Source organism: Nesoenas mayeri (assembly GCF_963082525.1).
Source record: "Nesoenas mayeri genome assembly, chromosome: 3".
In the NCBI taxonomy this organism is placed as follows: Eukaryota; Metazoa; Chordata; class Aves; order Columbiformes; family Columbidae; genus Nesoenas; species Nesoenas mayeri.
In genome coordinates, this window is record NC_137544.1 from 32,505,721 (window position 1) to 32,532,843 (window position 27,123).

At 38.6% G+C, this 27,123-nt stretch overlaps 1 protein-coding gene across 1 annotated transcript in view; it reads left to right on the forward strand.

The window, feature by feature from the left end:
* Positions 1–27,123, forward strand: part of CD109 (CD109 molecule) — a gene marked incomplete at its 3' end in the record, with an annotated part of 73,912 nt that overhangs the window by 36,620 nt on the left and 10,169 nt on the right. The window contains exons 14-29 of the mRNA XM_080342703.1: positions 269–445; positions 3,274–3,426; positions 4,179–4,253; positions 4,697–4,757; positions 5,301–5,436; positions 6,173–6,290; positions 10,160–10,273; positions 10,474–10,692; positions 12,431–12,575; positions 13,580–13,756; positions 17,817–17,898; positions 19,203–19,431; positions 19,968–20,133; positions 20,583–20,773; positions 24,593–24,748; positions 24,836–24,901. Of these exons, the coding sequence (XP_080198829.1) occupies positions 269–445; positions 3,274–3,426; positions 4,179–4,253; positions 4,697–4,757; positions 5,301–5,436; positions 6,173–6,290; positions 10,160–10,273; positions 10,474–10,692; positions 12,431–12,575; positions 13,580–13,756; positions 17,817–17,898; positions 19,203–19,431; positions 19,968–20,133; positions 20,583–20,773; positions 24,593–24,748; positions 24,836–24,901 (2,265 nt within the window). The remainder of the gene's footprint in view (positions 1–268; positions 446–3,273; positions 3,427–4,178; positions 4,254–4,696; positions 4,758–5,300; positions 5,437–6,172; positions 6,291–10,159; positions 10,274–10,473; positions 10,693–12,430; positions 12,576–13,579; positions 13,757–17,816; positions 17,899–19,202; positions 19,432–19,967; positions 20,134–20,582; positions 20,774–24,592; positions 24,749–24,835; positions 24,902–27,123) is intronic.

Below are 27,123 nucleotides of genomic sequence, written 5' to 3' on the forward strand. Positions count from 1 at the left end.
ATTTAAGTCATGAGCAGTTCATGGTTGCAGAAATGTAGTGATTTCAAATTGATTCCATCTTTTTGAAACATCCTGTAGTATTTAAATTTTACACTACCCGCCTGTTCCTTACTCAGTCTTGAAGAACTTGTCAACTACTTAGTAAAAAAAAAACCCAAAACCCCACAGTTACATGTCTCTTCATTTAACAGCTATTTGTAGAAGAAATTGTAGAGCTCATAGCATATTTAGCTACTAACAGATTAAGTGTTTCATTTTTCCCTTTCAGGTGTTATCTAAGGAACAAATTATGGCTTTCGGCACAAAGGCTGCAAAAACATTCACTTTAACAGCAGAAAATTCCTGGGCTCCTCTGGCATGTATACTTGTATTCTACATTGATGAGCTTGGAGTGGTTGTAAATGACGCTCTCACCGTCCCCATTCAGCCTGTTTTGGATGACAAGGTAACTATATTGAACTTGGGTCCGAAAGCATGTTTTTGTCCATTTGTTGTGTGGTAAACAGTATTTTAGATCGTAGGATCGTAAATGTAAAAGTAAAACTTCCTCACTGAGGATATAACCTGAGGTCTGTGTAAGTCCATGGAAAGGCTTTTAATAATACCAGTGCAGTTAGGGTCCAGCTATTGCATATCTGAAATAAATTTCTACTAGCTCTGTGTTTTCCACATAAACAGATGCACAACATCTCCATGTATTTTTAATAGCTTGGTCAATTACTGAGCTAAAGATTGCTCTGGCCAATATAGAGGAAAGATACTTATAAGTGCTCTAAATGTGGAACTGTAAATGTTTATCAAGACTTTGTACTTGATGCCATAAGTGAATCTGACCAGTGTGTGTTTCATGTGACTGTGCATACTTTAACTCAAAAAAGCTTGAATAAGAGTGGGAAAACTACTATTCCAGCAAATAATTGATTTTTCCAGCTTACTTACCAGGATGAGATTTAGTCCTTTGTGCAAGTAAAAGCCTCACTGTGATGTTTTACACGTGGGACCACCCAAAGGCTCTCAGTGGGTTCAAATTCTTCCTCCTCTATGGAAACTTGAACTCTTACAACCAGACATCAGTAGGGAGGCTGTTTGTCTTACTCCTGCATGAAAAATTTCTCTATTTGCTTCATGATTTATGCAAACTCAGGAAATGAGGGTTTTTATCATAGGATAAGGAAGTGGAGAGGCAGGATGGTGACAGAGCTGCAGACAACTGTTTGTTGATAATGGTTATTATGTACCACTGTCTGAAGAATCTAAAAACATAGAAATCAAATAAGATAATTTAGTTGAAACTTAGGAGTTTTAGGGTAGATATAGGAAGATATTTCTAATGAGGAAGGCATAACAGTTTGGTTCAGCCTTCTGGAAAACAATTGAAGTTTTCCCACTGATGGCAGTGTCTACAAATAAGATTCAATTATATTTTGTAGCAGTGAGGTAAGGCCTGATCTTGAAAGTACCAGTTTTATCAAATGCAGTTTATGGATGAGAACCATGATCCTAGTGTATACACAGAGAGGATGAAAAATTGAGACAATAAATTATCATAATTTAATATCCGCCTTACTGTATTTGCTATATTTCGCTAGGTAGCGAGAAAATGCAATATAAGGAAAGAACTGATCTCAAAGGCTTCCAGATGTCAGTCTAGTTCCATTTTACCATTTCAGTGCTAGCCACTGAAATTAATTCAGTACTGTGGAAAGCTACTTTCTCTGTAATTTGTAGTCTTGCCAAGCAATTAATTTCTGTAAATGAGTTGGTAAAATCAAATATACAGAGTTGCAGTGACACTGTGTACTCAGAAACAAACCATTTTTCTGCATGAATCAGTCTGATGCCCATTTACAGTGTAGCACATGATGCTAATCCCATTTATGTTGGCAACATGAGTTTGTTGTTGCTCTGTGATTTTCATACTGAATATGCTTGAAACATTACACATGTTTATGAGAGGAAGGGTATGATGGGGCTGTAGATTCAGACATCAAAATATATGTATTTACATGCAGGGTCAGGATTCTGTTGCTGAAGAACAGACATCTAGTGTCCTCCAAGAGGTTACAGGATATCCAAGATATCATCATGGGACGGGTGGGTGTTTCAAAGGTCCTGTTGGAGACCTGTTCCTTTCTGGAATGGGAGCTGAGTGTTAGACAGAGTGCTGTGGGACCTCTCAAGTGGTTCCACGTGCCTTCAGGTGACTGAGTCTCATCTCTCTATGTGAGCTATGTGTCTAAACTCAGTTTACAGAGAATCACTTGCCCCAAAAGGGTGTAGTTTTAAGTTATTCTTCCTGGACTCCAGGGTCTGCTCCAGAAGGGTAAGTTATGTCCTGTCTGGCAGCACCACTGGACATATCTTGGATACCTTCGAACATCTCAAATGACATTAAGTGCTGGTGTTTATGTAACTGAATTCCACCTGCAGCCAGTACAGTCAGTGGAGCCTGTAGGACTGTTTTCTTCACCACCACTTGGATTTATGCTTCATGGTGAGCCAAACTGCCATCTAGTCCCTGTTATATTTTTCTGGCTCTGTGTGTGATGGGAGCGTAAACACTGAATTGAAACGTGGACAGCTAAATGTAGATAACTTAAGTGTGGAGCTGAATTCCACCTCAAGACTTTGTAGTAGCGGTGTTTTGATGAGGGAAAAGAGTAAAACTGTCCATTTTAAACAGAAATTCTGCATTGCTTTTGATGCAGTGAAGATGCGATGTGCCAGAAATACCTTACAGCAGATGACCCTTCCTGTCTTTGGTACCCCAGGGAAAGCATACTGATCCTGTATTAGCCTATTGGTTTCCTTTTTCCTTTGCCTATGTACCTATTACATATATCCCTTTTCTGTATTGATCTCACTGTGGAACATTGAGTTGTAATCTCTGAGGGCTGATTTTTTTCCCAAAATAATCTTTCCTTAAATACGTTACATGCTGTGTTGATAAACAGTGAATGTGTTTCCTTTACTGCTCTCAGCTGTAGAAACTGGTGTATCCTTGTGACTCAAGAGATTGCTGCTTGTATGCTAAGAGCTGGTTGAAACATCAATGGATCCTGATCCTGACTTCCCACCATCCTAAGGAACTGATGAGTTAGGAGAACAGGAGGGCAAAATGAATGCCATAGTATTTTCCCAAAGAGCCTAGGAAAAGCGAATCCAGAGTCTTAATTATAACCAATTAAGCTAAGAAAATTTTTCCTCAGAGTTGTTAGTGGCTCTAAATGTCACTGTATAATTTAACCAGTGCTGTTCTGTACTGTTTTCTAGATTAAAATCTTTTGGAGCAAAGATAAGGTCAAGCCATCTGAGGAAGTCTCACTTAAAATCAGTACAACAGAACCGGGATCAGTAATTGGACTTGCAGTAGTTGATAAAAGTACAAAGCTTCTAGGAGAAAGTAGTGACATAACAGAAGAATCTGTAAGTAAATGGGAAAAAAGGTTTTAATTATTGTGTTTATAAAAGATGTACGTTGATGGAAATGTTACAGTTGGTATACTGAATGATGAATGTTCTTTGGGCAGCATTTTTAGTCCTTAACTATGAAATAATTTTTATTTCTGCAAGTAGTTTGTCAACATAAGTGAAAAAGACTGTAAGGCTTACAAGGTAATAGGCCCAGCATTTCTAATTCCAATTAATACTTTATTATTCTTCCATTTGATAAACTGCTCAGTTAACACTTGGCAGTTTCTTATTTTGGGAAAGGCAAAAAAGTCAGAAAAACTCCCTAATGATTTGTGCTTTGTACTCTTTAAAATTGGTAATATAAAATAAATAAATATATATTTTTTAAGAGCAGAATGAATTATTCATCTTCTTGAATTCCCTTTACTTGCAGAAGCTCTAGTGCATCAACAATTTGAAAGAGTGGACAATATGCATCATTCCTAAAGTGCTCAAATGACATAGCCTAAGTGCCACAGAGTATCAGTGGGCTGTAGGCTCCTGTTTTAGGTTTATATGGTCTTTGTCACTCTTCCATTAATTCCATTAATTTTGAAACCATTGCAGCCTAATCCCCTTCATCATGTAATGGATTCTTTTCTTTTTGACATGAGAGCTAGCTCCTGCTTGAGGTTCAGTTCCGTGAATCAGCATCTAAAACAGTGAAAGTTCTGAAAAATACAAGTTTGTGTTCACTCCGAATGATTTTGTTTTTCTTGTCTCAGGTCACCCATGAACTCAATTTATACAGCACAGGGCAGTATTTCCCCCTGGTCAGAGGTTCTTTTGGTGTCTTTCAGGTACTTTTTTTTTTTTTAATCTAAGCTGAGATTTTTTACTGCTTAGGGATTTGCACATCACTTGCTAAGAGAAAATGCTATTTTTGAAGCTGGGACTGTAGACAACATACTGTTTTCGTGGCCAGTATGAGTTTTTAATTGTGAAATTTATCATTATGTAAATACTCTGGATGCAAAGAAATATGTTTATACTTTCATAAATGTGGATTGCTTTATGTTTGATATTGTTTTCCCTTTGAAAAGTCTTCAGTCATTAAGGCAATATTCAAATTCAGATGATCTCAGTTTTGTTGATTCCTGTCTATTACTTGCTTTAGTTCTATGATTGCTTTATTATGAAGACTTTATTTTCTTAAAAAGAGAGAAAAGGAAAATAAAATAAATAAGTAATGTTGATGTCCTGAATGTCCTGTATTGAGATATACTGTATAAATTTTATCCAGAAATGCAGCCTTTGGGTATCAACTGATGCAGTTCTTGAGGAGGATAAGGAACATTTTCTTTGTAAGTAATAAAAATAAATGTAGCCAAATCTAACTTACTGAGTGGGGAAGGAGATCTATGGGTTAGATCCCCTATTATGTCTTACTGTACTGCACACAGGCTGCACCCAGCCTTGCAAACCGTTACCATTTCCAAGGTTTAAGACATACAAGATGCGTATGACTGGTATTTTAAAAATTTCCTTTTTACCACTGTCCTGAGTGACGCTATCCCTTAAAGGTCTGAGGCTGAATGGAGTTTTTATTTGCAATTCCAGTTGATGTATGTTGCAGTGGTTTGTCATGTAGCCGTGTTATGCCAGTTCCATAAGCACTCCAGAGAAGCCTTGTAGAATTTTAAGTTTATGTGAACCTTTTATTATTATTAAATAAAACAAGCCAGAAAAAAAAATAGCTCCTAGTGTCACAGAGTAGTGTTACCACATATAACAAAGCTACAGTTTATACTCCAGACACTGTATTAATTTGACTTTTATTAATTGTATTAATTTGATTTTTCTTAAACATAGATATTTGCAGGTAGGACAATATTTTTATTTTGTAGATGGTGGAATGATACCCATAGAGGATGGCTTCGGTGATGATATGCCGGTGTCTAAAAATGGACCTCCTGATTTCAGCAATCTCTATGTGAGGACACATTTTCCAGAGACTTGGCTCTGGATTGACACTAAAACAAGGTATAGAATTAGAAGCAAATGGAAACTGATTTACACTTGCTATTGTTCTGTAGCTTTTAGTTGCATTCTACACTGGTGCTGCAGAACACTCCTTAAAAATGTAGTATTATTTGTATTTTACTACCACCTAGAGGCCACAAGTGAGATTGGAGACTCAGCAAATGAGGCAACTGCACAAAATAGGACAAAGCCTGATTGAAGGCCTTATAGTTTCAGTAGAAACTAGATGAAAACCCTAGAGACTAAAGAAACTCGTGCTTTTACAGATGGGGAGATAACAGATAGGGAGAGATAGGGTCTTTTTCTCTACAGCACACGAGGAGATGGTGATTAGCCCAGAAAGGGAAATCTGTTCCTATCTGCACTTAATTCAATCAGGAGTTCAAACTGCCAAATGATGATGAAATCTGACCTGTGACGTGAAGCACTAATCTTCTGTTCTTTCACAGCTGAGGAGTTCGGGAAACAAATGTCATTTGGGATTGTTTTAAAGGATCTCTAAAAGTTGATTACATGTAATGTGATTCAATTCATGTAATTTAAAATATTTTTAAAAATCATTTTGATCCCATCACAAATATTTCTAAGTGATTAGTAAAAGAAAAACAGATAAACAGCAGTTTTTCTTGCCAAGAGTTTGAATTTAATTTTTATTGCAATTTTAAGCAATCGTGTCCACTTACTCATGTCTGTAAATGGATGCTTTTGAAAGTCTGCTCTTCCCTTCTGCCAACAGAACTGACACAGATACCACAATGAAAGTCATTGTACCTGATACCATCACATCTTGGGTAGCCAGTGCTTTTGTGATGTCTGAAAACCATGGGCTTGGAGTGACGACTGTTCCAGTGGAGGTACCACAGCACTAAACAGTTCTCCTTTAAATGCTGGTAACACTGTAGGTTATTATTGGAAGCTGTATTTTAGCTCTAACAGCATCTGTCTTCTTATATCAGTAAAGTGATTCAAAGGCGCCGTGTATTCAAACTGTAAAGAAAACATCATCACTCGAGTCATGTGTAATACCATATCTGTCTCCCCTTCCTGCTCATATAAATATCTCAGACATTACACAGATACTTGGGTAATTATTTCTGTCGGAGCAGTTGTTTTGTTAGAGCACTTTCAGGATGTGTCTGCTGCATAATCTTCCTGTGTAGAAAGGGGGAATGATTGCCTGAGGATGGTGTGTTTCCCTGTTTACTTAGCTCTGCCAAGAGGTCTTTCCTTGAGTTTCTAGTGCATGCAGGGAGGTTTGCACAGACTTGCTGGGAAGAGGTGCCCAGGATGGGAGAAGCCTGTTGTCTGCTGGAAAGATCATGCCACTGCGCTGCTCTACTGACGTCACAGCGGGGAGGACAGGAGAATTGCTTAAAGATTAAGTTTTGGTCTCACTTTCATTTATCTGTTAAAACCAGTCTCGGACTAAACATAGGTGCTTTTTGGGTGACTTATCTTGAGTAGCAGAGTGGACACTGAGAGCCAGTGGTGGGATGAGATGCTGCTTCCTACCAAGTTCCTGTCTCCTGAAGCTCTTTTTGTGCTTCTAAGCATTCAAGGAGTTTAGCAATTTAAGGTAAATTCAGTACTCCTCAGGTTAGATCTCTAACCCAAGATTCCTAATGTATAAGTGTAGTTGTCCTAGATTCACTCTATATTCATGGAAAGAGCTACCTAGAGAGAGTTACTTAGCCTGTTGAATATAGGAGTTACTTTTTGAAGTCTCATTTATTTAGTATTTTATATATATTGAATAATCCTCTAAAGGTAGTTATCTCCTTCGGTTCATTATGTGAAGATTCTAGAGAAACTGTGTTCCTGAGACAACTCCACTTAAGTGCCTAAGGTTAGAAGGGTTAAGCCTGTGCAGTGCTGGGTCATAGATTTCCAACTTGATGCCAGGACTAGTGCAAGCATAGCTTGAAGACAGCCATTTACCCATTTAAATTCTCATGCCCTTACATTCTTGGGGAGAGGCAACTTGTGGGATCCAAACAGAGATCTAGGTCCAGATTTCATAGTTGGCTGCTATACCAGATATAGAATCATAGAATCATTTTGGTTGGAAAAGACTCTCAGGATCTCTGAGTCCAACCATAACCTAACTCTAGCACTAAACCATGTCCCTAAGAACCTCGTCTAAACACCTTTTAAACACTTCTAGGGATGGTGACTCCACCACTTCCCTGGGCAGCCTCTTCCAGTGCTGGATAACCCTTTCCATGAAGAATTTTTTCCTAATATCCAATCTAAACCTCCCCTGGGGCAACTTGAGGCCATTTCCTCTTGTCTTATCACTTGGTACTTGGGAGAAGAGACCAACATGCTCCATGCTACAACCTTCTTTCAGGTAGCTGTAGACAGCGATAAGGTCTCCCCTCAGCCTCCTTTTCTCCAGGCTGAACAGCCCCAGCTCCCTTGACTGCTCCTCATAAGATTTGTGCTCCAGGACCCTCACCAGCTTCATCGCCCTTGTCTGCACTCTCTTTAGTACTTCAATGTCCTTCTTATGATGAGGGGCCTAAAACTGGACACAGTATTCAAGGTCGGGCCTCACCAGTGCTGAGTACAGTGGCACAATCGCTTCTCTAGTCCTGCTGGCCACATGGTTCCTGATACAAACCAGGATTCTCTTGGCCTTTTTGGCCACATGGGCACATTGCTGGCTCATATTCAGCTGGCTGTCAATCAACACCCCCATTTCCCTCTCTACCAGGCAGCTTTCCAGTCACTCTTCCCCGAGCCTGTAGCACTGCCTGTGGTTGTTATGACCCAAGTGCAGGACCTGGCACTTGTCCTTGTTAAAACTCATACAACTGGCCTCTGTCTAATGATCCAGCTGGTCCAGATCCTTCTGTATGACCATCCTACCCTCTAGCAACCTCTACCTCCTACCCAATTTGGTGTCATCTGCAAACTTACTAAGGGTGCACTCATCCACATCATTGATAAAGAGATTAAACAGAACTGGCCTCAATACTGAGCCTTGGGGAACACCACTCATGACCGGCTGCCAACTGGATTTGGCTCTGTTCCCCACAACTCTTTGAGCCTGGCCATCCAGCCAGTTCTTTATCCATTGCAGAGTACACCCATCCAGGCCATGAGCTGCCAGCCTCTCCAGGAGAATGCTGTGGTATATGGTGTCAAAATGTGCTTTGAACATCCTGATCATAACTCCGCCACAGAATTTGGAGCCTGATCTGGATTATATGGCAAAGGCTTCTTTGAGACTGGAATCATGATTCTCATTTCTTTCATTTGGCTTGGCAGGGATGGGACAGAACGAGGAATAGTTTTCTGATTCAAACTGTATGAAAATATATACTTGGCCTCTCATTCTCAAATTTGAGAAGGCTATAAGTAGAACAGATGTTGAGATTATTATTTAACTATAAGCACTCACATGCACTGTTTAGTACTTCACCCTTGTTGGGATGTTTAGATTGCACTTTGAGATCCATATGGCTGAAACATGTTAATCAGTACCATACAGAGAGGCAAATAAAAGAAACGCATGAAAACTGTCATGGGGAAATAAATAAGTGGCATCTGCATGCTTCATGTCGTTCACTGCTTTGCATCTTGTTTTTATTTGACTTCTACTACACAGAGTGTCAATATTTTTACCCTATTGTATTTTATTGTAATATACCAGAATATTCCCAAGTGCAAAACTTGAGTATTGCAACAGTTTTAGAGAAAAGCAAAACAAAAAAGAAAAAGGATATAGGGAAATAGGGATATAGGGAAAACCTTAGACCTAACCAAAAACTCTATTAGAACTTCTCTAATGTCTAATATCTAAAGAAGATTTTGACAGTGAAAGCTTTAGCAAACAACTTTTCAAAGTTTTGAAAAGAAAACATTGGAATATTTACTAGCTAGAAATAAAGTTTAGGAGGTTTTGGATCTGAAACTCAACACACTTGGAATATTTTTTTTTTTTAAATGAAAACCAAACTAAAACAATTTTTAGTTGGTATTTCAATAATGAAGGATATAATGCTTCAGCAGTCTTATTGTACAGATGTTCATAAACAGTGAAATTTTGATCCCATTCAGCTTGATGAGAAATTACCACTGACTACTTAGAGCCAAGACTTCATCCAACAACCTCTCTTCACAAATAAAAGTAACTGTTTGCTGGTAAATTTCTGAAGTTTTAATTAAGAAAAGATGTATTTTTAGAAATGTAACTGAAGAACTTATGCCAAGATGAATCTTGCCAAATAACACATCATTCTAAGGTGTTAGTGAATTACAGAAATTGGGAGAGTTAGTTATTTTGTATTCCAACATGCGTTTCTGTGTTTACATGGTGATAGGAGAACTGACAGATTCTTAATCATCAGTTACTTGTGCACTCAAAACATTTTGCAGTTGCCTTAATGGGATCTCAGGACAGATCACAGCTTCCAAATTTGCCAGATGATAGACTCTTAGTCCCACGGCAGATACCTATGTTGGAACTTGCCATATCAAAGCTGTCAGCCCCCCTCGTCTAAATGGTGCTGCTGAGTTCCCACAAAGGTGCTAATGACCAGAAGCATCTTTGGCTTCTGCTTCGGCCCTGCAGTGATACATTTTGTTAACTGTAGAGTACAGGTAAACATAGCCTATCATCTGAATTTAAAAGTGATCAGAAGAAAAGCTGTATAGTAATTTTCTTGCTATTAATAGTATCTAATTTTAGGCGTTCACTGCTGATTTTGTTTTGCAGCTAGAAGCTTTTCAACCTTTCTTCATTTTCCTGAACCTTCCATACTCAGTCATCAGAGGAGAGCAGTTCATTTTGGAAGTGAATATCTTTAATTATTTGAAAGAAGAAGCTGAGGTAAAATAACAGTCTCTTTGTACTTGAATGTTACTAGACACTGCAGGATTTCCTTTACTGTCTTTCTTTTGTGAGAACTTCGATAGTTTCTTCAGTGGACAGATCAGAAAGCTATTTCTCCATACACAAAAAAGATGTCATCTTATGAAAGCAGCTTTTCAAAATTAACACTTTGTATTGCAAATGTTACTGTATTACAGGTTACTGTGATCCTGGATATGAATGATGCTTTTGAAATGATTCTAACATCCAATGAAATAAATGCTACAGGAAATCAACAGTCTGTATCTGTACCAAGTGAAGATGGGAAAACTGTTCAATTCCCAATCAAACCGAAACAGCTGGGAGAGATTCCCATCAAAGTGACTGCAATATCACCTGCTGCTTCTGATGCTGTCATCCAGAAAGTTTTAGTAAAGGTAAACACCCTGTAGCTTGTCTTGTTCCTGAAATAAATAAGTCCCTAAAATAGATGACAGAGTACAGCAAAAATGCAAACCAATTCACTTGTCTGCCTGTTGCCCTGTAAAGTTTGTTCTGCGTCAGGTGGCTTTAAGTAGAAAACACTTATTTTAAAATAATTTCTCCTTTAAAATTCTTTAGATCCCCTTCCAGGAACGAACACATAGATTTGTTCTGCAACAGGTAGTGAGTCAAATGCTTCTGAAAAGAGGAGGCAACCTATTTGTGTATCAGGGAACCCCTGGTGCTACAGCTAGCTTAATAATCTGTGGAGAGTGGACCAACTAACTGTGTTATGGATAAGTGCAATCAGTTTTGCTAAATCCTGGCTTTAATTCATAGCCTATTTTATATGAACATTTCTGTATTTTACTAGTAGTGGAAGTTTAGCCCCTAGACTTTCTGATAAACCAGAAACTGATAAGACTTGCCTAATTTTTGACATTTAAATCTGATTCATGTTAGGCTCCATTTCAGTGGAAGGTGGTAGACTTCTGTACATCTCATCCTAAAATAAATGCATAAGATCATAGAATCAGAGAATGGCTGAGGTTGGAAGGGAGTAATGCAACCTTCCTGCTCAGGGCAGGACTAACTACAGCAGGATGCTCAAAACCATGTGCAGTCAGGTTTTTATTGTCCCCAAGGACAGGGCCTTTGCAGCCTCTCTGGGCAGCTTTTTTCCAGTGTTTGAACACACTCACAGTTATAGAAAAGTATTTTTTATGTTTAAAAGGAAATCTCTTTATTTGAATTCATGTGTGTTGGCTCCTATTCTGCTATTTGGCACCACTGAGCAGGGCCTGGCTCCATCATCTTCATCTATATAAATACCCTGCCTTCAGGTATTTATATACATTGATGAGATCCACCCTGAGCCTTCTCCAGGCCAGACAGCCACAGCTCTCTCAGCCTTTCCTGAAACTGTTTAAAACCACTATTCTTCAGAGTCATGGACTGTTTTCAGGTGGTGCCACTTGCTGTTGAAGTTTGGTTGTTGTGCAGAAGAGAATAAAAGCCTGTTAGACTGAGGAAAGAAACCTGTTTATTTTCTCTGTTTCGGAGACAGTTTTTCTCAAGGGATTTTGCGTTTATGAGGAAATGAAACCTTTATGGTCATGTACCTAACTTCAGTTTAAATTCTTCTTGTATGTTGTGCTGTAGGATTGCAGACAGCATGAAAGGTACCACCTCCAGTCTTGGCATGTGCTTGCTGATGGAGCTCTTTGCTTGGTATGGAGTTCACTGGAATCATAGAATAGTTTGGGTTGGAAGGGACCTTCAAAGGTCATCCAGTCCAAGCCCCCTGCAATGAGCAGGGACACCTTCAACTAGATCAGGTTGCTCAGAGCTCTGTCCAGCCTGGCCTTGAAAGTTTCCAGGGATGGGACATCTACCACCCCTCTGAGCAACCTGTGTCAGGATTTTACCACCCTCAGAGATGCTCTCACTGACTTTATGAGTGTATTACTGTAACTGACACGTGGTCTTGACAAGCAAATAGTGCAGGTAGGTCTTCATAAGGAAAACATTTCTGTGTCAATTTGGATGGATCAGTAGCTCAGGTTCTTGATGTGTTAGCAAGCAGCGCAAAATACCTGACAGTGTTTTAGATCACTCTACAGTAAACACAACTCCTGTCCTAAAAGCAACAAACTATTGGACATTACAAAAATTCTGTCTTTATTTTGATAGGCTGAAGGATTGGAACAGACGTATTCTCAGACAGTCCTTTTAGATTTGACTGGGAATAAACCACAAGAAGTGTCAAGAACCTTGGATTTCACTTTTCCTCCTGATGTTGTAAGTGGCAGTGAGAGAGTGCAGGTCACTGCTGTTGGTAAGGATTATTTTATTCTGTTTCCTTCTCTAGTATTTACTGGTCAGCTATATATTTATAATTTTCGTAAAATATTTTCTTGCTTGCTGGGCTTTTGTTGAACTCAATATCTAAGATATATGTGTCCGTAACTGAGCTGCTGGCATCTTCTGCACTGCAGGCATATCTGGTTTTTAAAGAATAGAGCAGTTGCCAGCAGTCACTAGAAGTAGTAAGTTCTGTCAAGTAGTACAGAGAAGTTGGTGTGTAGTAACCTGAGATACCCTGGCAGGGTTTGCCAGAGCTTCTCTCAGAGCCCCTGCTGAAGGACTCTTACAAGACTTTGCCTCATAAGGCTATGGATTTATAGGTTTTTAACAGCCTTAATTTGCATTTAATTGCTATATTAATAGCAATCATTAATTCAAAATAATTTACCATTATGCATTAGATTAAGCATGTTAATACATTATGGTGAATGGTGTTATTCCTTTAATTGATTTAATTTACAATATTATTGTTCTGAGTGCATTTTCAGAGTTAGAGAGGGAGTCAGATTTTAATAAGGAAGGTCCTGCAGAGTTTTTTAGTGACCTGTTTTAATTCTGCTTGTCTGCATAATAAAATCTAAAACCTGACTGATTGTTGTTTCTTGTGAAACCTAGGCTTTGATAACTGTGAGTGAAAGAAGAAATTCAGGGAATTACAGATATGTATTATAACATTACTGGAACATTTTCCTCGATTAAATATATTTTGCATATAAATATATATAATTTTTTTTTTTTAATTGGTAGCTGTTTGAAATTACTCTGTAGTTGGAAAAGTCTGTGAGGAGACGAGTCAGTGGGCAGGAAGTTGGTCAGAAGATGAAGTGTCTTTTCTGCCTGGCTAGTGGTGTTTAGTACAAATGTTCCTAGTGTGTCATATTTTCTCCCAGTTTAGATTATACCACCGTTCCTGTGTGAGATATGCATTTATTTGCAATAAGCTTTAATTTATTTTCATCACATTTTATCTTTCAGGTGATTTACTTGGGCCTTCTATCAATGGTTTGTCGTCATTGATTAAGATGCCTTATGGCTGTGGTGAACAGAATATGATCAATTTTGCTCCAAACGTTTATGTTTTGCAATACCTGACTAAAACCAGACAGCTGAGAGAGGACATTAAATCAAAAGCTCTATCATTTATGAGAAAAGGTCAGTATGCCTGAAATAAAGATGTTAGATTTTTAAGAACTCTTGCTAGAAAAAAAAAAGATATCTGTGACTCTGCATTTGATATTTGAAGTACTGCTCCGTTGGTATCATGAGAACTGGAAGAAAAGCCCATCTTCTCTTTCTTTTCCTCTTTCTTCTAAGCTGACAAAATTAAAGAGCAAATTATTTTGTTTACAAGGGCAAGTTTGCTTAGAAAAAACCAAGTTTTTATATAGATACCTTTTTTTTTTTTCCTTTTCAGATGAAAGATTAACTTTAGAACATCATTTGTATGGATTTCCTAGGTGGTTGTTATTTCTCTTTTGATAAAACCATGTGTGAGCAAACATTTCTGACCTCTGCTTGAGACACAGAGGTTGAAAATTAGTCAGTGGGCAGAGTGAACCATATTCATCGCACATCTGTATCTGTCTTCAGTGACAGCATCCCCATCCTGCAATATCCTTGTAGAGCTTGAGGAGTGGCACTTGCTCTAGTGGCTGGCTTTTGCCCACCCAGGTTTTAGGCTTGGTCAGAAGTGAACTCTGTGCTGGAAATCAAAAGCCGGAAAATTTTACTTGGAAATTGTTGTATATTTTAATCAGGAAATACTCCAGGGCACCACAACGGGTGGAGAACATAGTTGCACTATGCTTCTCTGTGCCTTTTGGGTCAGACGGTGTCTAACTGTGATGTAGCACACTGGCCATGTGTCAGCCTGCATGCTGAGGGCCTGGGTCACAGAGAGGAGTGAAGTGGTGTGAGCTACACCCCTTTCTAAGGCACTGTGATGACATTTTAAAATATTCTTTACTCTTTGTAAGTCTCTGATTCTATTTTTCTTTTTTTGCTGTTTGATATTTTTTTAAAGTTGTTGACATTTCCCTTGGAAAAGACAGAGCTCAAAATAAATTTTCCTTTCATCAAGATCCCAATTTTCTGTTAAAAGCACTTACGTGTTTTCTTTTAAACCCTTCCTGTTACCTGTTTTACTAAAAAATAAGGGCAGGAGAAGAGATGAGTTATGTAAACAGCTACTCTGAAGTTTGTAAGCAGTCTACCACTCTTTGAAGGCTGAATCATGCTACCATAATTTTCTGAAGTTTCCCAGTAACAGATTTATCAAAGTTATTTCAAAGCAAGTGAAAATTATAGGATTAAATGTCACTGTATACAAAGCATTGTATTACTTAACTTGTTCCTGGGGTTTTGAATTTAGGTACATGTTTTTGACACTGTAGTAGTCAAAATAATAAGTATGCTGAAATATTTGTAACTTTAAGATAAAAAAAAAACCCACAATCTGAAAAACATTTTTTGCTTTATTTTAACAATTGATTTCTGCTGTTGCACTGGCTTTTTAAAAAAAATGTAAATTGAAATTTGTCTTTAGTTTGAGATGTAACTTTTATACGTTTCATTTTTAAAAGGATTGTCAGGAAGTTTAGTTTAAAACAGACTGTGAGAAGGGATTTATGTAGCCAGCAGAGACTGCTGTATGATCTTTCTTTTGGCAGTTTTATTTACATGGAACAAAGGCAAAACAAAAGAAAAGTTGCCTTTAAAAAAATTCCTTTGTTGGTGGGAATGACAGATCCCATCTTTAAATCACTGCTTTAGAAATGAAAAAAAATCCTCGTTGATCTGAAAACTTTGGTGCTAGACCCAAAGGAAGCAATGAGTTTGGGCAGTTTTTCCAAGCTGTTTGAAACCTGAGACCCTTAGTCTTTCCCGTATTTCTGAAGTCTTTCCCATCCCGATGCGCTCCTCTTTCAGGCTCACTCAGCCTATACCTTGTGGGTTCCAGCCAGTCCTCTGGGAGTACTTGGGTACATCTTCATAATAGGATCCTTCTTTTCCTTGCCTTTCCACTTGAATGTGTTGACATTTGAAGTATTGTTTTTCATGTCTGATTGAGTGTCTGTTGGAACGAACGTGGTGGTTCACAGCGCCCAGGTCTCCTGTTCCAGCATTTCTGCAGGCTTCCCTGGGTTAGATACGCTCATGTTTGGAGACTTTTGCGTGACTACAACAGGGTTGGTGTCAAGAAGAAAGCACACAGACTGTAGGAAATAGCTCAGTGATCGCTCCATCCTCCCTCTGGTCCTGATCATCTTTCTTATCCCTCCCAATATAACAAATTCTGAGATAAATTTATCCCTGTGTAAGGACGGCTGTTTGTTAAGCAGGCTCTTGATGTTGGTTTTCTGGGTTTGCTCTGCCAGTGGAGTGGTGATTATGATGCTTATTGCTGCTTATTTGCTGTTCTGCAAAGAAGCAGAAGATTTCACTTCTCAGGTCTTGTAGTCAGACACTTTGGAAGAGGAAGCAATCTGTTTAATCTATTTGTACATATACATATATTTGTGTTCCTCATAGCATATTATTTTGAGACCTAAACTTTGACAGTCACTTTTGCTTTCCTTGATGAGAAATACCATTTATTCCTTCTTTTTTCCTCCTACTCAAGAGTGCTTGACTTCTCAAGTTTGTTAACTGAGATGACGGATTTGTCCGTATGGGAAAGATTTCACTAGTTTTAACCATGTAATTAACCACTGTTGTTGTGCTAAATACATTTAAACCCTTCTATGTTTAAGTGGAAGTTGCAATTTCAAACTCTTCTGAAGAGACAAAAACTAAACCTGTTGCTGGTGGGTTAAGACTTTATATGGGAAGTTGCACTGGAATAATGTAGCAGTTCAGATTCAGGTCTTTGTATCCGTATCTCTTCTGTTATAGGGAGACCTTGGCTAGAATTTCATCTTACACTGTAACTTAGATAGGAGGACCAGGCCATTTGTTCTTCAGTAATCAAGGCTGTGGTTCACTTACTATGTAGCTGTATTCAGGATGATATGCAAGCAAGTGATTAATCCTTTATTGGTGAAAGCAAGGAATATTTTTCAGGGGAACAGCTGTAGTTGGGTGGACCTTCTTGAGTGTATTTGTGAATTCTTTCATTTGTGTGGGACTTAATAGCTGCCCAAGTGTTTTTCTGCTGCCTGGCTGGTTCAGTATTGCGTCTGTATCTGTCAGGCATTAGACTAATGAATATACTTACTTAATTATAATAGCCAAAATAGTAAAGCCAAGGAAAAGACCAGGTGGGGGAAAGAAGAAAAGGTGTCTTGTGAAATCCTATAAATAGATATTTTTATTGTTCTGGAATCACAAATGGCAAGAAAAATGTATGGGAAGGAAGGCTTCAGGTATCAGAAACCACAGTGAGTAGCATATTGTATGAGGCTCTTAATTTCTAACATTAATGAACATTGGTTCTGCACCGAAGTCAGCTATTGAGTAAGGATGCTGCTGGTGGTCGTGGGCAACTACTGAGCCCTTAGGGCCCTTTTATTGTAGATGTTCAGTGGTCAGGAGAAAGCTGCTCTAGATACTGAAAAGTCTTCAGATACATTTTAAATGGATCCTTCATAGGATTTCAAGATCTTCAGGTCTTTTAGAGTTTTTCACTTGTTTCAAAGCAGCCTCTTCCAGCATGCTTTTTTCTGATATCTAGTCCTTTTGATTTGGCAAAAAAACCCAAAAAAACAAAAAACCAAAAAATCACTGAAACTGTCTGCTTTTCAGCACCGTTTGTAGCTTTGCTGTACCTGTGCCTCTCCAGTTGGAAAATACTTCATTTTTGGTGTCCTTCCGTCTGCTGAAAAGACAAAGCATTTCTATAGGTGCATAACTGCAGCTCCCCAAAGTGCCAAAGCACTGAACTGTGGCTGCTGTTGCACTTCTGAAACAACAGAGTTCTGTGGGAGCGAGTTTGCACACCGCTGGCATGCTGGGGTGGTACATGGATGGGAGCAGGAGCTTCTGGTTCTGCTTTTGTAGATGGATTCTTCATATTACTGCTGACTGCTCCCTCATCATCTTCTGCGCAGTTTTATGTCTTCCCACATATTTGAGAATTTTTTTATGAAATATGAGCTCAGGTTCTGCCCTTCTCAGCCTTAGAAAGTGCCTTGCTTCACATCGGCAGAAAGTTTGTGGTGGAACCTGCGTTAGAGGAAAATGTTCAATACCTGTTTCTGCTTTTCCACTTCAGGCTACCAGAGAGAGCTGCTTTTCCAGAGGGATGATGGCTCTTTTAGTGCCTTTGGAAATGAAGATCCCTCTGGGAGCACATGGTAAGTATTTCTGCCAGATTCACTGTGGAATTTGAGTATTTTAGATATTTTCCCTGCAACTAAAAAATTTTTGTGAAGCTGGTAAAAATTTCCAGCTGTATTAGCCTTCTGCCTGGTTTTCATTAGGTGTTTAGGCCAACTCTAAGGTCATTCTGCTGGATAACATGCTGTCAAAGCCATTATTAGGGCAAGGCTTTTTAATTTTGTAAAAGATGAGTGATGAATTATTTTAACCAAGGGAATATCTTGGGCTGAAAATTTGTCTGTTGCTTTCCACAAAGGAATGAAGAATAATAATTAAATGACTTATTCTTGCGGTTGACTTAAACCATTTAGGGCTATGTGCTCATCATTGCTTCAAACAGATTTTCAGTTCTCTCCATACAGGAGGCTGAAGACTGACTGAGACATTTCCTAGGGAGTGAACAGTTACTGGTGATAAGAATTTGTCCTGCTTACCTCTCTCACACCTCCTTTTTTTGAGACTGTAAATACAGCTGAAAAAGTCTATTCAGTGCTGAATTTCACTCTGAGCAGCATAGTAAGCATAGTAGTGGAAGTTAGACAGATAACAAATTCCAGCACATTTTTCAGGTAACCTGCGTTCAGTTTGTTTAAATATACTGATGTAATTCAGTATACGCTGCTGACTTTAAATAGAACCATCTCAGTTATTGTGCCACTGACTGAGTCACTCCTGGAGTCAGTGAGCATCTTTCATTGACATCAGCAAGATTTGCCATATACTCATTATTGATGAATTGGAAAATGAAGATAATTTATCTTTACTGGCAACTCTGGTACTTAAATAGTGTGTTGACAGGTTGCATGAATGCACGGTTGGCAAAAAAGAGAGTCAAAGCTGAACTTGAGATTATTAATAATAAAACAACAAAGGTTATTTTAATTATATGATGACATGGATAATTGTGATAATTAATATCACACTCATAACTGCATTACTTTGTAAACTATGATTTTGGCCACTTTACCCCAGCAGCAGAAGGCAGGAAAGCAACATTTGAAAAAGATAAACATGTTCTGGCAGACTTGGGGTCTATACCCTTTATTTTTGCAACATAACAGCTGCAAAAAAGGTGATATTTAGCAACAAGGACATAGCTTCTTTTTTGGTGGATTAAGCTCAGTCTACTTGCTTGTCTGGGTGAGGCATGTGTTTTCCTCTGTGCTTGGGAGGTGTGTGTAGAACACCTTACGCCTCCCAGTATTCTCACATCATCCTAAACAGAAGAAGCTGTAATACATTCCTAATTTTGTCATATTTGATTAACCTTTTCCCCAAGGTTATCAGCCTTTGTATTAAGATGTTTCCTTCAAGCTCGTCCATTCATAGACATTGACCAAGACGTACTCGTGGATACAGCTAAATGGATTGTCCGTCATCAGAAATTAAATGGAGAATTTCGTGAGCCTGGCAAAGTATTACACAGTGACCTTCAAGGAGGCACCAATAATCCAGTCACTCTCACAGCTTACGTCATGTCATCCCTCCTCGGGTTCCCAGATAAACAGGTACTGGAATTTATAAATAGAATTCATAGTTACTGGAACACTTTGTAAATCGTCATAATAGCTGGCAAACACTTGGTAGTTTAAGGAAATAAGGGGACATCTGAACAGAGACAAAATTTAACCTGATTTTGTTAAACTTCCTTATCTACCTTAGATAATACAAAGTTGTGCTCTTAGGCCCTTCAATTTTATGTGCCTTTGCAAAATCTAAAGGTAGTTGCTTTTCACAAGAATATTGTCATGGCTTTAATCCAAGAACTTGCAAAGAAATTTATGGCAGGAGGTCTCCTTAGAGATGTTAAGTCATGCCAATTGATTTCATTGAGATTAGTCATGTTCATAAAAGACAGTGCTAGATCAAAGGACTTGCCTTTCAGATTCATGCCTGTGACTCTGAAAGAGGTCTTTAGTATTTCTTGGTTGTTGTTTGGTAGATAGTAATGTTTCTGTTTCTGCACAGATTTTTCTTTTAAATTAAAATATTTCAATAAATATGTTATTTGCTGTACATTCTTCAATATAATCTTCATTTCCAGCATGCTTATGTCATCAAGAGTGCTACAAACTTTCTAGAAGATAAATTAGAAGAAGGCATTTCAGATAATTACACTTTGGCAGTTGTGACATGTGCATTGTCCTGGGCAAAAAGTACAAAGGCAAAGGAAGCACTGAATATGCTGAACCAGAGAGCAGAACACCAAGGTATAGCACAACTATCTTCTACAGTGGCGTAGATGGATTTTTGTCAAATTTAGAAATACCTATCATATATCTACAGCTACATATAAAATTAGAGATGAAGAGAATCCTTCTTCTGAATTCAGGTCTGTTTTGAGTGTGATATAGAGAATAGGTTAAGGACTTTCGAGACAGCCTTAATGAAAAGTGTCCATAAATGAATAACAATTCACAACAAAGCTAGACCTTTCAGTCTCAGTTACCTTATTCCTGTATAGAGTACCACAGGGCTGATGAAGAACATGACTTGTTCTTCAAATGTTACGTGACACACACCTAAACATTACCAGAATTTTCAGAACCTTGACAGATCCCATATGTAAGCCTTAATCAAGAGGTTTCCTGTAAGTCTTTCCCAGAAGCCCAAACACTTCAGTTTGTGGATTTGATTTTATTACTGGTTCCTTTTGCAGGAGAATTTCGTTTTTGGATAACACCTGCTTCTGAAATTTCGGATTCCTGGCAGCCACGGTCCATTGACATTGAACTTGCAGCATATGCTCTGCTCTCGCACTTCCATCAAGACAGATTAGCAGAGGGGATCCCTATTATGAAATGGTTAAGTCAGCAAAGAAATCACCTTGGAGGATTTTCATCTACTCAGGTATCTTATCTCAAGGGGCTTTGTTATACTTTCTAAATGAGTACTGCATATTTAAAGGAAAAAAACAGAAGGGAACATTTGTGGGTTTTTTTTACATAATAATTACTGAATTTTGTTTTGCACTAACAGCCTTGGTTACGTATAAGCTTGCATTCTTTGTGATATTGTTGTCTTAAACCTGAACTACCAGTTTTAGTATTTTGGCAAGTGTAATAAAAACAGAATTAGATGGTCACCTTGATTATATAAAATATTAATAACAAAATGAATTAAGAAGTTGAAGTGATGCCCACGGAAAAATAATTGATCAGATTTTCTAAGCAAGTATGATAAGTATCTGTGCTTACTTTCTTTCCAAGGAGAGAAACCTCTTTCTATTCTTTCCATATGTGGATCTTCAAACTCCTGAAAGGCTATTAGGTAAGAAAGGGGAGCAGGTTTTAGAGAAACAGCCTAACCTAGTGCCTCTCTTGGCGGTTGGTCTTAATAATGTACTTTGTCCTCATTATTGCGTAGGTTTTTGATGAGCCGTGAAATTTGGAAGATCTTAATTATCTCCAGGTTTCCATGTTATTGAAACCACATCTTGTAAGCTGTGCTGGTATCCAAAAAACTTATATAGTACTTTGGATTGCATTAGTTTAAACTAGCTTTTAAATTAGCTACAAATGCTGATAATAGTAAAATGTCCTATTTCATCATACTGCTTGGTATCAAGCTGTACAGGATATCCTTCATTATTTTCAAATGTTTGTAGGTATTACTCTGAGAGAAATTAGTTCTACTAAATAAACTGCAATTTAAGAACCAGCCTGGTTCCCCTGAGGTTCTAGTATTTTCCTAATGTGTTAATTCTTGCTTGTTATTTGAAGAGGGTGATTGAAGCACTAAATGAGTTGAAAAAGCTTCTCTCTGTTCTCCAGAAAACATTTTTACTTGAAAGTTTGAAAATCCAGCAGTGTACCATTTATCCCTGAGGGTCAAGTTAAGAAATTAATTTAATCCTTTTGTTCTTCCATAGTCTAAATTGTTTTGCTTTCAAAATTACTCCAGTGTTTCTCTAGATGCCTTTTTTTTAATGTGTGGAAATGACCCCATAGTTTTTTTTAATTTCTAAGATTGTTTTAAAAAGAATGTCTGGAGTGTTTCCATCCATGAGTTTATTACATTAGAAACTTAATATATTGCTAAACAATAAGGAGTAAAGTAATTAGTTGCACGTGTGATGTTTTGTAAGTCAGGGTATAGTAACTCACTGCAATTTGTTCATGTGTATATGGTTTCTGTGAATTTACTTTATAGAGCTTTGAATGTTTGGGCATAAAATATGTATGTTTCATATGTACAGGAATACAATTCATACAAAAATAACATATATATGAATGTAGATTTAAAAGGTAGGGAAGAGTGACAAATTCTGCAAAGCCTGTGTTGCTAGGCAAGGCAGACATGTGAGTTTGGCTTGAGATCCTATTCCCTAACTTTTCAGGTTGTGTATTGAAGGCAGCCCTGTCATACTGAGCTGTGCACCTCATGCTTCAGCTGTGAATGTTTCCTGGTAAGAAGCCTTCTGTGGACAGGGAACTGCTTGAGAGAGTCCAGTGCAGAGCCACCAAGATGGTTAAGGGAGTGGAGCATCTCCTGTATGAGGAAAGACAGGGAGCTGGGTCTCTTTAGCTTGGAGGAGAGTGAGGAGTAACCTCATTAATGTTTATAAATATGTAAAGGGTGAGTGTCAGGAGGATGGAGCCAGGCTCTTCTCGGTGACAGCCAATGGTAGGACAAGGGGCAATGGATACAAACTGGAACACAAGAGGTTCCACTTAAATATGAGAAGAAACATCTTTTCAGTGAGGGTGACAAAGCACTGGAACAGGCTGCCCAGGGGGGTTGTGGAGTCTCCTTCTCTGGAGGCATTCAAAACCCACCTGTGCACATTCCGGTGTAACCTCATCTAGGTGTTTCTGCTCTGGCAGGGGGATTGGACTAGATGATCTTTCGAGGTCCCTTCCAGTCCCTAACATTCTGTGATTCTGTGTTAGAACATGCCAAGGGGAATGTTTATCTTCTTTGTAGGTGGTTCTTTGCCCTCTTGTTTTTCACCTGTGTTTCTGTGAGTCATTTGAGACTAGGATTTGGAAGAATTCTGAAGTCAGATAGCATTTCTAGACATCTTGAACTCTGTCTGAATTTAGGGCAAGAAATAAAATTGTAAGGACTTGTAAAAGGAGCTTCAAGGTATTCCTTGGTTTCTACAACTTAGGTAAAGGCAGGTATATTTCTGCTTTCATATTGTTAAAATAAAATTCTCCAGCAAGATTTTATAGCTCCTTAGGTCTATAAGATTGATCAGATATATATACATGTGATAGGTCACTGTAGTTTCATTCACTTCAATGTGAAAGAAGTTGTGTAAGTTTGGGCTTCTAAGCTGTAGATCTTCATCAGAAACGAACACAGGAGTAGTCTGAGTAAGGGCAGAATCATTCAGGTGCTTTGTCACTGTCTTCTGCAAAGGAGTAATCGAAGACATTCTTCCAGGCTAACTATTGGCCTCCTACTGGAAAAGTCTGCCACCTACTCCAGACTATTAAATCTTCTTGTAGCCCATTAGCTGCATCTCTTCTGTCACCCCATGTTAAGCACTGGATGTGGGGTCCCAGCTGTAGTGGTTCAACATACCAGCAACTTTGGCATTGTTGTTAATCAGCTGATCTTTCTGGGTTTTAAGAAATCAGTGAAGCAGGTCATCTCAGAGAAGGATGAGGCATGGGAAGGAGAGAGGTTTCTAATAATTTGGAGTGAATAGGTGGTACGTGCTGGTACCATAAGGTGGGGCACAGTCACCATGTTAATGAGCTTCTGTTACATTAGAATTTTGTTAGCAGAAGTGACCTGAGAAGGAATAAAACACCTCTGAATGCTGAGCCTCCAAGGCTGATTCCTTCACTGTCACTGGTTCAAAATATGTGCAAACTACACGAACAGCAAAAATCCCTGAGAAGCGTTAGAGATAGAACTGATGACTGCATTTTTTTTCCAGAAAATAGTGGATGTTAAAATTCTCATTCACTAAACTGTACCGGACCAAATGTTCAGAAACTACCTCTTGTGTTCAAAATCTGGAAAGCTAAGCCTGAATTCATACACAAAGATAAACAAAAGACAGTTTTAGGTACACATATGATAATGCGCTTATAAGCATATTCTGCAGTGATTAAACAATTGCACAGAACCTTTTCATCAAATATAGAGTATAAAATCTGGGCTGAACCCCTTTGAAATTGTTGCCGGGTGTCTGATAAAAACTCATTTCCATATTTTTTTTAATAAATGTTAGTAATTTTTCAGACTTATGCTTTCGTGATCAAGGTACCTTGAATAACTCCTGTGAAGTACTGGATATTTAATGCATATCACTAAATAAATCTAGAAAGTAGCAGTATCATTACTTTCCTCATTTCCTTCACTGTCTGTGTGGTGGGTGATTCTGACTGTTGTGTCTACCAGTGTGTCAGGTCTTCCACATACCTGGCAGAAGAGGAAGATTCCTTAGCTGGCTCTCATCTCATTCTCCATTGCATATCATAGCATAATAGCTGACTTGTTGTCCTGTGTTGCCATCCCTCTCCTGTGCTGGGATGCTTCATGCCACTGGAATCTCCATGGAGATGTGGAAGTGGCTGCATGAAGACTCTGGTATAATCAACAAATGAGACAATGCAGGGACTGTGAGCTCCCCAAGGCATGGCCAGTACACGGCAGTTCACTGCACAGGCTGATTGTTTTTAATACAGAAGGATTTGTTTCTCTCAACAGGACACGGTGGTGGCTCTGCAAGCCTTGAGTCTATTTGCAACTCTCACCACTGCAAGCAAAACAGAAATGGATGTAACAGTGACAGCACCTTATTTGAAATCGCCAGAAACATTTTCAATTGATACTCAAAACCGTTTTCTGCTTCAGACCAAGGAGGTACTGTAGAAAGTGGGGAATACTTTTGTAAAGTACTGGAAGTATTGAAAGTACTTTGAAATACAGTTTTGCTCATCTTTCTTTCAGATTGCCCCTGCACAACCAATGACAATTACAGTAGCAGCCAAGGGGACAGGATTTGCTGTCTTTCAGGTATGCAATGCAGTTATTCTTGCTAAAGATATGCTCTCTATAAGGACTAGACTGCTAGTCTCCTTCGAGTCATACTTGGAAAAACTGAACTTAGGCTGCCTTTAGTTGGCTTGAAGTTTTATGCCAAATCAGATTCCATCTCAAGTTCCTTCCAGCCTGACCTTCACTTCAGTGTTCTTATGAATCTGGAAAACAAAAAGGCATGGTGATGGTTGGTAAATATGCTTTTGGGTAAAAGACTTCTACAAAGAAACCGCTCCAGCTGTCTATCAACAGTGAACAGCAGCTAGAGATATACCTCATTAATTCGGCACCAGTCTGCAAAACCCACAGTGCCACAAATCATTACCCGTGTCTATTAATTCCCAGAAGCGCAAGTTAAGTTTACAGCAAAGTTCAAAAGTTTCAGAGGATAATTTAGATTCAGACCCTCAGGCCAAGATAGGAATGAACATCTCAGCAGGACTGCGTTCACACTTCTGTGATTTCAGTGGATGTGTGTATGTGGAATGCAACAAAGTGGGACTCCAGAACAGTTAAGACTACATAACCTTAATCATTGTTGAGAAATACTCCCTGATATTGAGTCAACTAATTTGTCAGGCGAGCTGATCAGAAACTTTTCAGCAAATTGTTTCTTGCTGGAAGACACTGGTTTGTTGAAATGAATGCCTTTTCTGGAAGCACATTGGTTTCAATTACATTTTCGTCAGCAGGAAAATTTCACATCCAAACCAGCATGTCTGGTGAAGACTGAGCAGAAGTCTTCCACCCAGAATAGCCCGTAGTTGACTCCATGGTTAAAGGGCTCCTTGGAGGGGGTATAGCACCATGATTTAAGTTCCTGGTTTGTTGTATGAACATGCAAATGTGCTCCCAAATAACTGGTGTTCAGTACCAACACCAGATGATCTTCATTTAGGTCACTGTGCTGTTGCCTTTTTTTCCTGCAGCTTTGAGTCATAGATGCTGTGACTTGATTCAAAATATTGTACTTAATACACTGGAGTAACATCTCCAAACTCTTTTTTTTGCTGGGATCAGTTATTTCCTTTTGCTTCCTTTGGCAGATCTGGTGTTTTAAAAGAAAGAGCACTGATGCCATTTGAATGAGATTTCTCTTTTTCCCAGACACAAGCTAGATCTGGGTTGCATTTAATAAATCAGATAGCATATGACATTGCGATCACATTTCTTCAGCTGGGTTTCATTGTCTTAGACCCGCCAAAGTACAGTGGTGAGATTCACTGTTCTGGGATTTGTTTTTCCAGCCAAATGTAGCATGTCAAAACAGTAATTCATTTAAATATCCCAAAACACAAGATTCGGTCCATTAATGGAATAGGTTGCTTTCCCAACAGAATGGATTCTTAGAAAAAAAAAACCTTTTCTTTTTTTGTGAAATCTCACTGTCTGTGTGTACGACTTGGCAGTGCACTCAATCTTGACCCTGCAGGATCTTGTAAAATGTATTTATTTTGGAAAGTATAATTGCAAAAGCAGACATTTACATGTAGTTTTGTGGTCCTGCTGTCAACAAAGTCCCCTAGCTCATCCCGTTATGTGGGCACATACTATGGACCTATACTATGACCTAAGACACTGACTCTGCAAGAGGGAAGAGAGGATGATTGTAGGGTTAGGGTGTGTGAAAGGCAATCTCTAGAGACAGGAGCTGAAGCAGCGATCTTCCTTAAGTGGCCTGCTGAAAGTCTTGGAAGAATCACCTCTCTGCTGGCTGGAACCACTGTAAACTGGGCTTGGCAAATGCCTCAATAATTTAGCATGGTCAATGCCTTCTGGAAGGGAAGACAATGTCACTGAAAACCAGGACTAGCAATGAGGAGAGGGTGGGCAGGCTCAAAGAGGATGGGTATGAGCAGTATGGATAGGTGAATAAGATCTCCTTGATTTCCTAATCACGTATAGAGAAGGACCAAGGAAAAACCTGAGAATCACCTGTTACTTGTTACTGAAAAGCACTGACCATTTTTTTCTCTTGGTGTATTTTTACTAGACTTAGGCAAGAGACTGAATGTTATTCAGTATGATGGTACTGAAAAAGGTCCACTGTGAAATGCACCCATATTAATATTTCTCCATTCTGATTTGAGTGGATACTAAGCAGTCAAAAATAGACAGAAAAATACTGCAGATAATTTCATTGAATTTTTGCCCTCAATCAAGTACATTTGTGCTGCTAGTTGAAAACCAAAAAGGAT